The 16,559-nt window shown below is 38.7% G+C and overlaps 1 protein-coding gene and 1 non-coding gene across 2 annotated transcripts in view; one reads left to right on the top strand and one right to left on the bottom strand.

Moving 5' to 3' along the window:
• C15H18orf63 (chromosome 15 C18orf63 homolog) overlaps positions 1–13,918 on the bottom strand; it is a 38,575-nt gene extending 24,657 nt beyond the window's left edge. Inside the window, exons 1-6 of the mRNA XM_004654642.2 lie at positions 13,785–13,918; positions 11,343–11,421; positions 8,833–8,889; positions 6,300–6,411; positions 5,226–5,267; positions 3,638–3,714 (exon numbers count right to left, since the gene is read on the bottom strand). Of these exons, the coding sequence (XP_004654699.2) occupies positions 3,638–3,714; positions 5,226–5,267; positions 6,300–6,411; positions 8,833–8,889; positions 11,343–11,421; positions 13,785–13,918 (501 nt within the window). The remainder of the gene's footprint in view (positions 1–3,637; positions 3,715–5,225; positions 5,268–6,299; positions 6,412–8,832; positions 8,890–11,342; positions 11,422–13,784) is intronic.
• A 509-nt stretch (positions 13,919–14,427) lies between these two features.
• LOC123455208 lies at positions 14,428–14,560 on the top strand. The gene has a single exon (XR_006633754.1). It is a non-coding gene; the product is annotated as a small nucleolar RNA SNORA33 (small nucleolar RNA).
• Positions 14,561–16,559: the final 1,999 nt, after the last annotated feature.

Genomic DNA, 16,559 nt, shown 5'->3' with positions numbered 1-16,559 from the left:
CAGGTGCCCCATTCTTCCCATATCCCTCCTTAAAAGCTGCATGCTTAAGCAAAAGGGAAAAGCTATATGTGTACATGTACTAACCATACACATCACACCACATATACTACACAATACCAAACAAGAAAAAGAGACAATCTTCCCAATAGAGAGCTGTTCTCTGGTCAAGTGTATACAAAAACCTGTGCTCCTCTAATACAACCTCTGAATAAGCTCTTACAAGATAAACTAGAGGGAAGAGACCAGAAACATCTTTCTCATTACCTAATCTTGCCCATCTGACTTAATAACCAATACCAGACTTTGATAAGAGAAAAATGAAATCCAACTAACTTTTAGTGCCTATGTGGAATACAGAAGAATCAGGCAAGACCTAAACTTTCCACAAGGGTACAATTAAAAAAATTTTTTTTGTTTACTTATTTGAGAGTGACAGAGAGAAAGAGGGAGGGAGAGAGAGAGGGGGGAGGGAGAGAAGGAGCGGGAGAAGGAGGGAGAGAATGGGCACTCCAGGGCCACCATCCACTGCAAATGAACTCAATATGTCCCCTTGTACATCTGGCTAACATGGGTACTGGGGAATCGAGCCCTGAATCAGGGTCCTTAGGCTTCACAGGCAAGCACTTAACCGCTAAGCCACCTCTTCAGCCCAAGAGTACAATTTTTAGGAATGTAGATATATAAAGGAGATATAGAAGAGTGATGTTCAATCATTATTTAGGGGATTAATCCATCAAGCCTGTATTAAGTGTGTAATGTTCAGCAGGAAGTAGAATGCCGTTTCTGGTATCTCCTTCCATGTCTACTAATGCGCATTCCTAGCATCCTTTGTCTGTCTGACATTTATTACTCCTTGGGACAGACCAAGTGACTTAGATCATTGGTCAAACTGGGACAAATAACCCATACTACCTGGCCAAACTCCTCTCTTTTCTTGGGAACTGGCCTTCTGCTCAAAACTGGAGTTTGGGGGCTGGAGAGATGGCTCAGTGGTATCTGGAGTTCGTTTGCAATGTGTGGAGGCCTTGGTATGCCCGTATCACCCCCCTAAATCTCTCTCTGCTTGTAAATAAATAAATAAATAAATAAAATTTTTAAACTGGAGTTCTGCATTCTCTGCCATGTTAGGGGTAGTGCCCAAATTCCAAGGAAGGATTCTCTGGTATAAATGGCTGGGTAAATCTGTCTAATCCTAGGTTTCTGATAGGTTACTCTTTTGAAAGACTTCCTTTTGTTTCCAGTGATATATCCCACCCAATTCTTGAAAGTTAGACTAGTAACTCATCAGAGTAATGTTCCCTTCACTCCCTGCAAGTTTTTCATTTTGAAAAATTATACTGATGGCCTCATCTCTAGATATTTATATATGTGTGTGTGTGTGTGTGTATGCATGTATATGTGTGTATATATATATATATTTGTTTGTTTGTTTGTTTGTTGAGGTAAGGTCTCACTCTAGCCCAGGCTGACCTGGAATTCACTACAGAGTCTCAGGGTGGCCTCCAACTCACGGCAATCCTCCTACCTCTACCTCCCGAGTGCTGGGATTAAAGGTGTGTGCCATCACGCCCAGTTAGATGTATTTTTTAATGTCCTCTTTTTTAATCTGCAAATTCATTCAAACTCAGGTATAAACTATAGACATGCCATCTGTAGAAAAGATAAATGTGAGGACACAACACTGGTCTTCATGATGGTTATAAAGGAAATTGAGTATATGAAAGTTAGTATAATTCTAAAAATAAATATGAGTTTGGTACAGAATAGTAGGAGGGCTTCCCCAGGATCAGATAAAGTTTTGAGCCTTGAGACAGTTTCTCATCAGTCCAAGGCATCCTGCCGTATCACTTGCTTCAGTTATTTATATGTAGGTCAGACTTCCTAGCAGCTTACATAATTGTAAAGGGCAGAAGAGTAGATCCCATTCATCTTTAACTTGTCTTATTGCTCACCATAACACATACTCAAGCATTAAAGATAAATAAATGAACGGAGGAATAGCATTTCAGCTGGCCCTTAAAGGATGAGCAGGACCTGTGTGTACAATTACTGGGGACATCCTAAGCAAATGAAGTCATCTGCTTATGTCTGGGGTTTCTCAACCTTACCACTGTTGACACTTTGGGCTGAAGAAAGCCTTGCTGGGATAGTGGCAGGGATGTCTTGTGTACAGTTGGATATATTTAGCAGCACTTCCAGCTTCTACCTGCTAGATGCTAGCAGAACATCACTCTCTTCCTCCATACCCTGTGATAAGTGAAACTGTCTCCAGACAGTTTCATGGGAAGCAACACCATTCTTTTCTCCCTCCATCCCTTTCTGTCACCAATGAACCACTGGTATACAGGACAGAAAATAACATTTGTTGAGTGACCACTAATGTGTAAGGCTGTATGTACATACAATATATTATGTATAACAGCAAATTAGCAAAATCAAAGACAAAGGCAGAATGTGTGATGTATGAAAAAACAAATGTAAAAAATACTGTTTCATGTGAGTTCAAGACCAACCTAAGACTACATAGTAAATTTCAGGTCAGCCTGGGCTAGAGGAAGACCTTACCTTGGGGGGGGGGGAGAAATACTGCTAGAATGCTAAGGAAGTATTATATTTACTATGAACTGATAATTGTGATTTTAATATTTTGAGGTAAAAGAAGTAGGTGATAGGGTGATGGGGTGATGAGACAAGGTATGGCTGTGGTGTTTTAGATGCTATCTAATATTTTTGAACAAAAATACTACACTTGATCACATCAAAAGGCCAAAAACTGACTGAAAAGGAGTAATATAAGACTTGCAGCTGGGCGTGGTGGTGCACGCCTTTAATCCCAGTACTTGGGAGACAGCGGTAGGTGGATTGCCATGAGTTCAAGGCCACCCTGAGACTACATAGTGCATGCCAGGTCAGCCTGGGCTAAAGTGAGACTCTGCCTCAAAAAACCAAATCTAAAACCAAACAAAAGGCTTAAGTTAAATGAATAAAATGACATTAGGGTGAAATTTCATAAAAATATAAATAGGTCAAGCATTTAATTTCATGGATTTTTAAAATTATTCATCTCATTAAGCTGGGTATGGTATCTTATACCTGTAATTCTAGCACTCCAGAGGCTGAGACAGGAGCCATGAGTTTGAGGCCAGCTACTTAGTGAATTACAGACCAGCATAAAACATTGCCTCACCACTGTACCCCCAGCCATTATAATGATTGATCCTCTCACATCTCATAACCTGCAACCTCAGGTACAATGCCACTGAAGAGGGCCCTCAGCGTAATGGGGACAGGGAGGAGGAAAATGATGGTATATATGTTGTGTCCATATATGTTTCTACTTAATAATGGGTTTCACTGACACTGACCAATATATATTTCATTGTACTTTCATTGTTCATACTCTCCCTCATTGCCCTTTCTTGTCTCACCTAACCCTTCCTCCTCCTAACAATCCTCCTCCTGCTTTGAGATCATGTGTGTGTAGTACATATTCTACATGTGAGAGAAAATCTAACAGCATAAATTTTGATGACAAATTCTACCTACTTGCATGATGAAAACTAAAATCTAAAAGCATAATAGTAGTAAACTTAGTAAGTATATCACATATAGAACATACAAATAAAATATTTTGTACCTCAGCTGGTGGCATTCTGATAGTGCAAACTTCTATACTTAGACAAATTTGAGTTTCTGTTACATTGATGCCTAATACTGAAAAAAAAATTAACCATGGTCTGAATTTATTATTGAGTATTTTATTAACACAAGTTACTTTCCTTATGCAAGTTAGAAATTAAGAATACTTTTTCTACACATGTAGTAAAGTTCAAATAATTAACTGTATGTTTAGCACTCTACAGATAATACATCTACGACAAGGATATAGAACAACATGGATACATGCATGAAGGAGATAGAATAGGGCTGCAGTGAAAAATAAAATATCCTATAGTTTAGAGGAAAACAGTAAATACTTCTTTAAATTTGATATCTAGTATATGTTAAAATAGAGACTATCAACTTCTAAAATCTGAGCTAGTCCCACACTAGGCTTCTGATTTGCATATTCTTTTATCAACATTTCCTCAAATGTACTGGCAGATCTTCTCTAACTCCTCGAGACCACAGGCCTCCTCCTTACTTTATCATAAATAAAAATAGTTTTGGAAAGACAAAATATGGTGACCTTGGGAAGGAAAGTATTTGAACAAGGCATGGAGTCTTCTGGGGTACCCATAATGTCATTTTTTTTTATCTGAAACCAGTTATAAGGCTCCATTCACTTTGTAAAAGTTAAGTAAGTATATATTTAAAATGTTTTGAGACAGCCAGGCGTGGTGGCTCATGCCTTTAGTTCCAGCACTCGGGAGGCAAAGGTAGGAGAATTGCCATGAATTTGAGGCTATTCTAAGACTACATAGTGAATTCCAGGTCAGCCTGTACTAGAGTGAGACCCTACTTCAAAAAATAATAAAAATAAAATAAAGTAAAATGTTTTGAGTTTTCTTGAATATAGTACATCTTAATAAAAGAAACCCAACACAGGACTGAGGGATTTTACTTTAAACTGTTATCTTTCATTTCTAGCAGTGTTAGTGCAGTAAAACTAAGTTTAGGTAGAAAATCCATTCATCCAGAGTTAGAGCAGAGTGACCACCATGACCAAAGCCTAACAAGTGCCAGGAGGGTAAACTGCTCAGGAGGAGCCCCACCACGACTGATGGGCTCCCGATTCTTACCTATCTCCTATGTCAGGGTACTATTTAGTAACCTTAAGTGCAATCATGTAAATAAATTAGAATGGATCTTAGAGTAAACTGACTATTATAGGCTATCTGTGTCCCTTTAGATAACTTGTTAGGAGAAAAATAATTTTTTCAAAAATATAAGCCTTTAGCATGTTAGTAGTAACATTTCTGATAATACGATTCTAAAAACTATATATTAAAAATACTTGCAGAATTAAACTGTTTCAGAGTAAGTAGGGAAAATTAATTAAAATACAACTTTTCCCCCAATTAAGTGATTTTTTTTTCAATCATCTATATATGGAGAGAGAGGAGCAGAGATTTTCTGGGTGAAAATTTGATTACAATAATGTTTGACTATATTCTGGTATATGGTGATCATCAAGGTAGTCACAACCCAATGATGTATAACGCTGCTTTTTAAATAGTGGTTTATTTTGTTAATGCTTTATTGATTTATACATTTTTACTTACCAATAGCATTTTGCTTTCCCATCTGAGAAAGAAAATCTCTTCCTTAAAAAAATTCACAGGATACAGCATATTATTATACTCAGAAATAATCACTTTTTACATATATAATATTTTCAAGTGAAATTATGAGAGATGTGAAAGATACTATAAAACAGCTACACAAGCAAATATCTAAAGGCAGCTCAAAGAAAAATATAATTACTCAAAAAGCATCTCTTCAAAAAAATCTCTCTTAGCCAGGCATGGTAATGCAAGCTTTTAACCCTAGCACTCAGCAGGCAGAGGTAGGGGGATTACCGTGAGTTAGAGGCCACTCTGAGACTACACAGTGAATTCCAGGCCAGCCTGAGTTAAAATGAGACCCTACTTCAATTAAAGGGATCAAAATATACAATTCTTCCTCCGAATTAAAAAAAATGCATGTGTGTATGGTGTGTGTGTGTGTGCACATGTGCACATGTGTAGGGCAGAGGTTGACACTGGGTACCTTCCTCTGTCACTCTCCACCTTACTTTTTGAGACAAGATCTTAGCTTACCCACTCAGCTAGACTGGTTAGCCAGCAAGTCCTAGGATTCTTCTGCCTCATCCTCTCCAACACTGTGATTCCAGATGTTCACCCTCATGCTCTTTTTATTTTGTACATGGGTGCTAGGGATTTGAACTCAAGTCCTCATTATTATGAGATAAGCACTTTACTCACTGAGTCATTTTCCCAGCTTCTTTTAAATATTTATTTTCTGTTACAAAATACTTAAAAAGCCATCCAAATTCTGAGAAAATTCAAGATAGCCTTTTGGCTTAAAAAACTGACAATGTGTGTTAACTTTAATCAATTGTTTACAGCATAGTTATTCCCAAGTATAAAGTATTACAATAATACAAGAATTTTAACTCAACATCAACAGGCCTCTATATTATCCCCCATTAAAGAAGTGACAGAGATATTATTGTGGGCTTAGCTGAGGATGCTTAGTTGGTACTTCCCTAAAAATAAGATAACTTGAAATTAAAAACAAATTAGACAACAGAAGTTATCTTGTTCAATCCTAATGATTGGCAAATATATAGTCACCTTGCACCAAGAGATGACCTGCTCTATTCCAGGCTGGAGCAAGTCTGGTGGTAAATGAATGTACAAGGCAGACTTGAAGTATTGCAGGAATTACTCTTTGTGGGGCCTCCATCTAAAAATGTTAAAGAACAAAATATGAGCATATTAAGAGCAACTGCATTGTCAGAAAATGCCTGCATGCTTAAATCACCACTCACTTAATTAGCTGGGTGTTTGGATAAAAATTATCATTGTTTGTATAGCTAATGCCTGAATTGTTAAGGACTGTTAAAAGGATATTCACTTTGAAACCATACCACTACTATGCTAAGTGCCAAATTCTCCTGTTTATACTTAAATGCAAAATGATGACGTGTGCTAAGAACCTTCAGTTCTACCTCCTTCTCCACACAAAACCCAGACTAGACAGAATATCTTCTAAATGTTTTCATTTTTGTTATCTCTAGTTTAATATCTGAAATTGCTAAACACAGCAGCCAAATGCAACCAAAAAGGTATCTCTATTTGTATAGGATTAATTTTTAAAATTAGGACTTTCACTACTGATTCACTAAGTAATAGGAATCAGATTTATCCTCTCACTTGAAACATCTAAAAATCTAGGCAAATTATATGAAACAATGTTCCTAAGACATTGGGCATCATGCAACAAAGACCTGTGATCTCTTACACATGAGAAGCCAACAAGACAAACCCTATGGTTTCCCGAGAATATTGGGCAGGTTATCTAGCACAGCCTGATAGGCTTCCCAAATTGGCAATACAGAACTGGGAGTTAAAGGAAGCCAAAGAAGCTAGTTTAGTTTGGGGCTAAAGTTCTGCAGACTATAGAAAGCAAATTCTGGAGATCAACAGAATTGCTAAGTGTTGTTCTGAGTACACGAATGCAACTAGATTAATGAGTTGGGATGGGATCCAAGGCTGTTTATTACACAAAAATCCTTGAATAGAGTCCAAAAGAGATGGATATACTTACTATTCACAGCTCCAGTGATTAATCTTAACTGTCAAATTGGCTGGCTTGGAAAGCGCTTAAGAGAGATGAGTAAAGTACATGTGGGTGTGTCTATAAGGCCATTTCCAGAGGATTAACTAAGGAAGGAAGACCCACTCTGAGGGTGGGTAGCACCATGCACAGGCTAGAGCTGAGTTGGAATCAAAGGAGGTAAATGAAAATCTGCAAGTGTGAGCATTCTCTATTCTCACTTTTCCACTTTGCAGCCATGAGACAAGTTTCCTGCTAGCCATACCCTCCCACCAAGACATACTTAAATCTGTGAAGTGGTGAGGTGTCAGTAAGCATAACAGCTTTATCTCTAGAAACAAGCAGAATACTCAGATATTGTAAGGTTCAATAAACATGATGTTTATGTTTACTACTGTATAAACACTATCCATAATAAAGGAAAATCAGACATAACTATGAAGGCTCAATTAGTGTAGGGGCAAGAGAGTGACTGGAAGAGAGTACACTGACAAGACCTCGAGATCTGGGAGTCTGAGAAGGACAAAATAAGTTACTTGGTAAGAATGAGGATCAGAGGTAAATGGAAAAGGGACAAGACTATTAAAAGAAAGAATTCAAGTATTTTGGAAATGCAAGACTGCATTGATGAGTATAAGGTGAGAATTAGAATGCTGAGAGAAAATAAATCATGAAGTAAACATTTTGTTAGTGCACAAGGGAGCACTGTAAGTAATTATTTAAAATTTATTTGAGAATGATAGAGAAAGAGGCAGGCAGACAGACAGAGAGAGAGAGAATGGGTGCACCAGGGCCTCCAGCCACTGCAAACGAACTCCAGACGCATGCACCACCTTATGTGTCTGGCTTATGTGGGTACTGGGGAATAAAACCTGGGTCCTTAGGCTTTGCAGGCAAGTGCTTTAACCACCAAACTATCTCGCCAGCCCTTTTTCTTGTAATTTCAAGGTAAATATAAAATGATGGGACTCAGTATAAACATTCTCTCACTGAATTAATTTTGAAGTGCTACCTATTTACACTAAAAAAATTGCGTTTGACTTCAAAATTCAACTGAAAAGTAATATTGTAGGCTATTTGCCCCCTTAAATAAATAAAAAATTCATACTGTGCCATTCCTTGTACTACTTTCATAGACTTTGTCTCAAAAGCAATACAATTTTGACCATTAAAGTGATAAACTAATAAGAAAAAGGAATTCTGCAAGAGCAAACCAACAAGACAGCATAGAAGGCTTGGATTAAATTATTAGATACTTTCATAATAAGGAATAGAATGTTGAAACACCTAGGTACTTATTCTAGGCAAATGACCTATCACATTTTGATTACCATAGTTTTTAACGACTTTTAAAAGATGGGTAAATTCCTTAAATGACCAAAGATTTGACTCAGAAAAAGATTTTAGCCACCATCCTTCCTCACTGTTCTTCAACACTATGGTTTTCCCCAGACTGTGACAGATGGCTGAAATGAACTTTCATATCATTCCAAGTGTCATGCAATCTAACAATATATACATGAAATTATTATTCTTTTAAGCACATACCTTAGCTCCATGTTTTTCAATGTAGGCATTAAGTTTTCCAGCTTTAAAAAATGGTATCTATAACAAAAATACACATTTTTGTTATAGACAAAAATGTTATAAAATTGTTATATTGTTATAAAAATGACAACAGAAATATGTAATTAACTGATGTAATGAATAAAGATTTAAAGCATATATAACACAGGGCACACATATATATAACAATTAGGTACATCTACGCCTTCAAAATACATAATCATTTCTCCCTGAACTAGACTCTGTGGTCACATCCTCAGAGTGAGGACCCTGAAGCCATATAAAGGCCAAAGCTAATGAATTTTACATAAGTACTCATCACCTTTCTTAATTGTAAGACACACTTAGATATGAATAAGGAAACTGGATGGAAGTTCAAATTTGAAAGACCTAAGTACTTTTTTAAGATTTTATTTATTTATTTATTTAAGAAAGAAAGTAGTAGTCAGAGGGAGGGGAGAGAGAATGAATACGGGCATACCAGGGCCACTTGTCAATGCACATAAACTCCAGACTCATGTGCTTCTTTGTGTATATGGCCTTACATGGGTACTGGGGAATTCAACTCAGGCCACCAGGCTTTGCAAGCAAGCACCTTTAACCTCTGAGCCATCTCTCTAGCTCAAGACTGTTATTTATTTTTGGTTTTTGAAGGTAGGGTCTCGCTCTGGCTCAGGCTGACCTGGAATTCACTATGTAGTCTCAGGGAAGCCTCAAACTCACAGCAATCCTCCTACCTCTGCCTCACGAGTGCTGGGATTAAAGGTGTGCGCCACCAGGTCTGGCTATTCTTTTTAACTTTACAAAGTGACAAATGAAAAAGCTGTTAATATCCAGTATTCATGAAGGAGATGCTATTTGCTAAAACACAAACTTGTCAGAGAGCAATTTAGCAGTATTTAGTTTAAAATGTGTCACAATCCCATTGCTAAAAATTTATCCACTTACAAGTCATCAGACAAAAATGATATGATTTCAATACTGCTTTCTGAAGTAGTATTTGTATTAACAAAAAACTGGTATCTCAGATGCACATTAAAAAGCTTTAAATATTGGGAGGCAGAGGTAGGAGGATTGCCGTGAGTTTCAGACCACTCTGTGACTACATAGTGAATTCCAGGTCAGCCTGGACTAGAGTGAATCCCTACCTTCGAGGGGAGGAGGGGAACGTTAAGCTTTAAATAAATTGCTGCATGTCCACAAGATAAAATAGTTCATGGCCATACACACCAGGAAGAAGTATGTGTGAACATGGACAGATATAAAGGACAGGCTATGAAAAAGGATAGGACAGAAACTCAAGTGTCACAATAGCATGCACAAAAGCATTTTCTGCTATTTTTTTTGTTTTATAAAATACCTTTGAAGAAAGCCAAGCATATTTCAAAATGACTATATTATTCTTACTATAATTCTTGCTAAGAATAGGATACTTGAATTATCCAGAATGCTAAAACAGAAAAACTTTCCTCCTTGTTCGATAATAATTTTCAGTTAGAAAAGAGATTAGCTTATTTACTAACAACTTAAAATGAACAGATAAATATAAATATATCTCTAAGAGAAAATAATATAACAAAGAGTTTTGATGACTTATCAGCATTAAATATTCTTCCTTTCTTTCTTTCTTTTGGATTTTGAGGTAGGGTCTCACTCTAGCCTAGGCTGACCTGAAATTCGCTCTGTCTTCTTAGGTTGGCCTCGAACTCACTACTATCCTCCTACCTCTGCCTCCCGAGTGCTGGGATTAAAGGCGTGCACCACCATGCCCGGCAACACAAGCTTAGTCTTAGAAAAACAGAATCTTCAGAAGACTTTTTAACAAAAACATGAGAATAATGTTGTTAATAAAGATTTTTGGCATTTCATTATCATTTCAGTTATATGCAGCATTAGGAAATATGTTTTTGGTTCTAATTTCACTAAGTAAAATAATTTTTAAATAAAATTTCTAAGTTAAAGAAACTGACCTGTTCTTTAAAAAGTTGATTTACTAAAATAAGAAATGTCTTCCTTAAAGATGATGACATCAAAGTAAAAGAGAGATTAATTGAGAGGGGGAGGGGATATTATGAAGAGTAGACTTCTGAAGGGGAAAGTGGAGAATGGGAGGAAATTATCATGGTTTATTGTCTATAATTATGGAAGCTGTCAATAAAAAAGTTTTAAAAAGTGCAAAAAGAAATGTCTTCCTAACTAAAGAATAAAATTTGATGAAAAGGCACTAAAACCCATACTATCTTAAAATATTATAGTATGCCATGTTTTCTCATTAATGTTTTTTATCTTAATATTTATGACAGAAAAATAAATATAAAATTAGCATCACAAAGATGGATTTAAACATCAGACATAGCAAAGTTGTCTGTTAATGGAACATTCAATCCAAATGCAGCACAAAGTGATTAATCCTTATAACCCGACTTCAATTTCAGCTATGATATTTGAATTACCATTTATTAATATTACTTCTAATAATTGGTAATACTAACCGACATTACTACCCAAATTTGGTTTAATATTCCAGGCATAGGTGCTGTAAGAATATCTTGATGTAAAAACAGTAATTGTCTGTGGAAAAGAAATTCATTAATTTCAAAGTGGACATGTCTACTGTCTGTACTTTTACATAAGATACATTTAGAACTATATTTATATATAGAAATTATTTATTTCTCATATTTCTAATATTCTAATTTATTCCTAATAATTTCTATATTAGAAAAATTTAGAAATGTTTTTTAGAACTTTAACTTATACACCAATAATTAAGATATAAAAATTTAAAGCTAATAGTAAAAATATCCATACTTCAATATATGCCATGATTTTTAAAGTTTCTTTTAGGCAAAGCTTGTTTTACAGACTTCCATACCTCTCCCCACCTTCGTATGGTGCCTTGAGCATTGTAGGGATTCAGCCAATGTTTGAATTAAGAGAAAGTTTTACATCCTGATACTAGCTTGAAAACTTATCCCTGCACCCAAGTTTCTCAACATCAACCTGTAAAACTAAATTCCTCTTTTAAAGTTTCATTTCTGTCCCAATTATCCTTTTCTCTACCTTCTCCCATCCTTTCTCTTCCCCTCATCCTTCCCCCTTCTAAAGCACCACTGGAGGCAAGAGTCTACGGATTCAACTATCAGCAAATTTAACAATAACTTCACAATTGAAATTAACTAGGTTATTTCTGGCTGGGTGTGGTGGCACACACTTTTAATCCCAGCACTCTGGAGGCAAAGGCAGGAGGATCACCGGGAGTTCAAGGCTGCCCTGAAACTACAGAGTAAATTCCAGGTCAGCCAGAGCTAAAGTGAGACCCTACCTCAAAAAAAAAAAAAAAAAAAAAAAAAAAAGAGAATTAATTACATTATTTCTTTTCAAAATTGAAATTCTCAGCTGGATAGATTGCTCAGTGGTTAAGGCACTTGCCTGCATAGTCTAATGACCTGGGTTTGACTCCTCAGGACCCATGTAAAGCCAAATACACAAAGTGGTGCATGCATCTGGAGTTTGCTTGCAGTGGCTAATGGCCCTATCAAGCCCATTCTCTCTCTCTCTCTCTGTCTCTCTTCCGTTTCCCACAGTAAGCCCTTGGGATCCTGTCTCTACTTCTCCCAGTACTAGGGCCATCATACCCGGCATTTACATGTTTACACGAATTTGAGGATCAAAATCCAGGCCATCATGCTTGTTGGGAGAGCTAGTAATAATAAATATTCATTTTTAGTATCTCTTAAGTTTTTGGTAGCCTGATTTAATTCATGAATTTCTATAGAGATTTAATTTTAATTATTATTTAACGTTAAAAATGTTTATTTGCATGTGTCTGGTGTGTGTGTGTGTGTGTCTATGTGTGTGTTTGTGCAGCAGTGTTTCTTGCCACTGTAAACAAATGCCAATTGCTTACTCTACTTTTTGTATACAACTTAAATGGGTGGCTTGGGAATTGAACCCACCCAGATCAGCAGGCTTTCCAAGTGCCTTGAGCCACTGACCCATCTTCCTAGCCAAGTTTAACTAGTCTTTGTAAATGTGTGTGTGTGTGGGGGGGTGCATGTTTGTTTGCATGTGTGCAGGTGCAAGTGCACACCATGTGGAAGCCAGAGGTCCGTATTGGATGTCTTCTTTAACCACGCTTCACGTTGTTGAGACAGTCTTTTACTGAACTCAGGGCTCACTGATTCATTTAGTCTAGCTAGCCAGCTTGCACCCGGGATCCGCCTGTCTCCACCTCCTGAATACTAGCTTTACAGGCACACACCAATATGCCTGTCATTTATGTGGGTGCTAGGAATCTGAATGTAGGTCTTCACACTTACATGGTAAGTAGCTTACCAACCTGAGCCATTTCCCCACCCTAGATTTCAATTTTTTTTTAAATCACTTAAGAGGACAAGCATACAAAAGCTAAACTGAGGTATTCCACTTTAAGTGATTTAAGACCACATACACACACACCACATACATTGTGCATGTATATACATATTCACATGTGTGTTGAGACCATATGTTGAAGTCAGGTGTCTTTCTTGATCATTCTCTGCCATATTTGAGACAGGTCTCTTGAACCTGGAGTTTGCTGACGTGGCTAGTCAGAGATTCCCATCTGTGACTCCCACACCCTGGCTTACAGGAAGATCATCAGATCTGCTCAACTTTTAGACTGAGGATCTGAACCCAGCCTGCTGGCATTCATGTGGATACCAAGGATTTAATTTAGGTGCTTGTGCTGCACTTTACCAAATGAACCATCTTCCCAGCCCTTAAGTGCCTCTTTGTATGCATGTAGTGCAACATACCTGGTTAAAATGGAATTTCTTTATTTTCAAATCATGTATACAGATTGAGGAAATATTTTGAAGTGCTTAAAAATAACTATTAATGATCTTAGAAGTTTTAAAAGCTCAGTTAGAAGACAGACATCTTTTTACCTGCACATTTTCAGTTGTGTGCTCTTAACCTCAGTTTCTGTTACCCTACTACTCAATGTTATCCGGACCGCACAGAGTTTGTGCAAATCTGGAAGTGTGATGAAGAAGAGAGATTGCTGTCTAGATTCGTCCATTATTTTCCCGGTTGACTGTGTCTCAGCACTCAGACCTTTAAAGACAAACCGCAATGAAAGAGAAGTCAATGATCTTAGCTATAGATCTCAATTGCAACTCAGCAGGTAATATATGATGTCATGTTAGAATAAAAACAACTAGCAGTTACCTACATTTCATCCGCATAGTTTTCAAGTCATTTCTAGATTGTATTTGGTACAAGTTTTGTTTTGACGTAATTCATGTAACATACAACTCACCCACTCAGTGTACAACTCAATCCTTTTTCATTATATTCATGGAGTTTGCACCTATTGTAAAACTTTAGAGCATTTTCATCACCTCCAAAATCACATAGAGTCTTGCACCTGCAGTTCCATCACACAAACTGAGTAACTTAAGTATTATAATAAGAAACAATAGCAAAACACCGGCTAATTTACTGAACACTGATCTTCTCTGGGTACCTGCTTGCATCGATTATATCGTGTTCATTTAAAAATAAAGTCCTATAAAAAATTTAAAACTTCTGCCAGCTAATTAATTGGTCTGCTTATCTGAATGTGTTTCTGCAGAAATGTAGAGAGCTGGCAATAGTGATGCCATGTTACGAGCCTTAAGGACAGTTGAGGTCATTAAGGTCCCTGAAAATGGCTACAATACCTTAATGTTGAAGCATTTTCATAAGACTTATTTTAATGTAACTTGTTCTAAGTTTAATGAAAGCTAAGAATAAATTGCATATTTTTTGAAGAAAAAAATTTTAAAACTTCTATTTGGGGCGCGTTTTACAACTGCTAATTCACATGGCTCTCTGAAGTGTGTATCATCTATTACAAAAAACGAATGTAAATAGAGAAAAAAAGCTATTTATAACTTCAAGTACTCTAATAAGCAACAAACACATCTGTAAGGGGTAAGCTGGGCTCTAGTCCTTCCACATTTTCTCTAAGAAGAAAGTCACTAACTCGGGAATCTGAAGGGTGATTATAGTAGCACATGCCCCAAGTGTGGCGCCCCAAGAGGAACGCTGGCAGTGCCCTTGGGCTCCAGCAAGGCTCCCGGCTGGCAACGCAGCAGCTGGCAGTGCCTCCCGCCGTGTGCTGGGCGCACTGGGGCCAGGCGGGCGAGGGGGGAGTGGTCGGGGGTGCAACCTTTCTCTTCGGGCTTCAGTTTCTCAGTAAATGGCAGGGAGGAAACGTCCCTGAGGTCTTTTGCCTAAAATTCATTTTTAGAAGGTGATTCTAGAAATTTCCAAGAAACGACTCTAAAACCGCGGGTCTGAGCAAACGTGCATTTTTCTTTCCCCCATCCCAAACGAGCAACACGCTCCTTCCACACCGAGCCCCAACCTTCCCACGCGTGGGAATCACGGCGTCCTCGGGCCACGCAGCGCGGCCCTCCGCTCCTGTCAGGTCACGAGGCCGCGCGCCGGCTCCTCGCAGCTCACCTCAGGCCTCGCGCCCCCCGTTGGCCACGAGCTCCTGCGAACTCCCATCAGGCCCTGCGCCCCCGCTGCCTACGTGCGACCTCCCGTCAGGCCTCTCGCCCCCGCTGGCCACGTGCGCCTGCGAACTCCCGTCAGGCCTCTCGCCCCCGCTGGCCACGTGCGCCTGCGAACTCCCGTCAGGCCCCGCGCCCCCGCTGGCCACGTGCTCCTGCGAACTCCCGTCAGGCCTCTCGCCCCCGCTGGCCACGTGCGCCTGCGAACTCCCGTCAGGCCCCGCGCCCCCGCTGGCCACGTGCGCCTGCGAACTCCCGTCAGGCCCCGCGCCCCCGCTGGCCACGTGCTCCTGCGAACTCCCGTCAGGCCCCTCGTCTAGCACCTGCAGTCAGGGGCAGCTCCTACCAATTCACCTTGTTCTTCCTGCAAGCTCCCTTCTTGTCAGCTGTGCCTGCAAGTCCACGCAGGCCCCCACACTGACTGCTCCCCTACATGTCAGTCAGCGCCCAGCTCCCGTCAGGGACCCTGCGCTCCAATCTTCTCAGGTCTGTGTCATCCATGACTTCTGTCATTCCAGTCAGGCCCATGTTTCGGTCAGGGCATGTGTGTAGAGGGGATTTCTCTCTACCTTTCTTTTAAACAAATTATGCTTGAACAATTTGATACAAGAAAAACAAACCCCAGTATAAGTCTAAAGCCTTATTTACATAAAGTGCAACTTCACGCTAACTTTCCTTTGTATAACTTATTGTGTAACTTACCAGTGCAACTTATTGGAGAGTGCCTGTAACCAAAATCACTTAGGAAGGAAGGAAGATCTCTAGAATACAGCTTGGTAACATTTTGAGTCCTTATCTCAAAAAATATATTGTAAAATATAAACATTAAGGTGACTGTAATTTCAGAAGATGAGATAGGAAATAGGTGGGACTTTGAGATGAATAAAGAGTTCTTAGACATAGTATCAAAAGCATGATCCTGGGCTGGAAAGATGGCTTAGCGGTTAAGCGCTTGCCTGTGAAGCCTAACTAAGGACCCCGGTTCAAGGCTCGATTCCCTAGGACCCACGTTAGCCAGGTGCACAAGGGGGCGCATGCGTCTGGAATTCGTTTGTAGTGGCTGGAGGCCCTGGCGTACCTAATATTTCTCTTTCTCTCTCCATCTTCCCCTTTTTCTATCTGTTGCTCTCAAATAAATAAAAAATAAACAAAACAATG

The sequence above is a fragment of the Jaculus jaculus genome, chromosome 15, assembly GCF_020740685.1.
Source record: "Jaculus jaculus isolate mJacJac1 chromosome 15, mJacJac1.mat.Y.cur, whole genome shotgun sequence".
Taxonomy (NCBI): Eukaryota; Metazoa; Chordata; class Mammalia; order Rodentia; family Dipodidae; genus Jaculus; species Jaculus jaculus.
The sequence above is the reverse complement of the archived record's forward strand: the minus strand, read 5'-3'. Positions and strand labels throughout refer to the sequence as shown.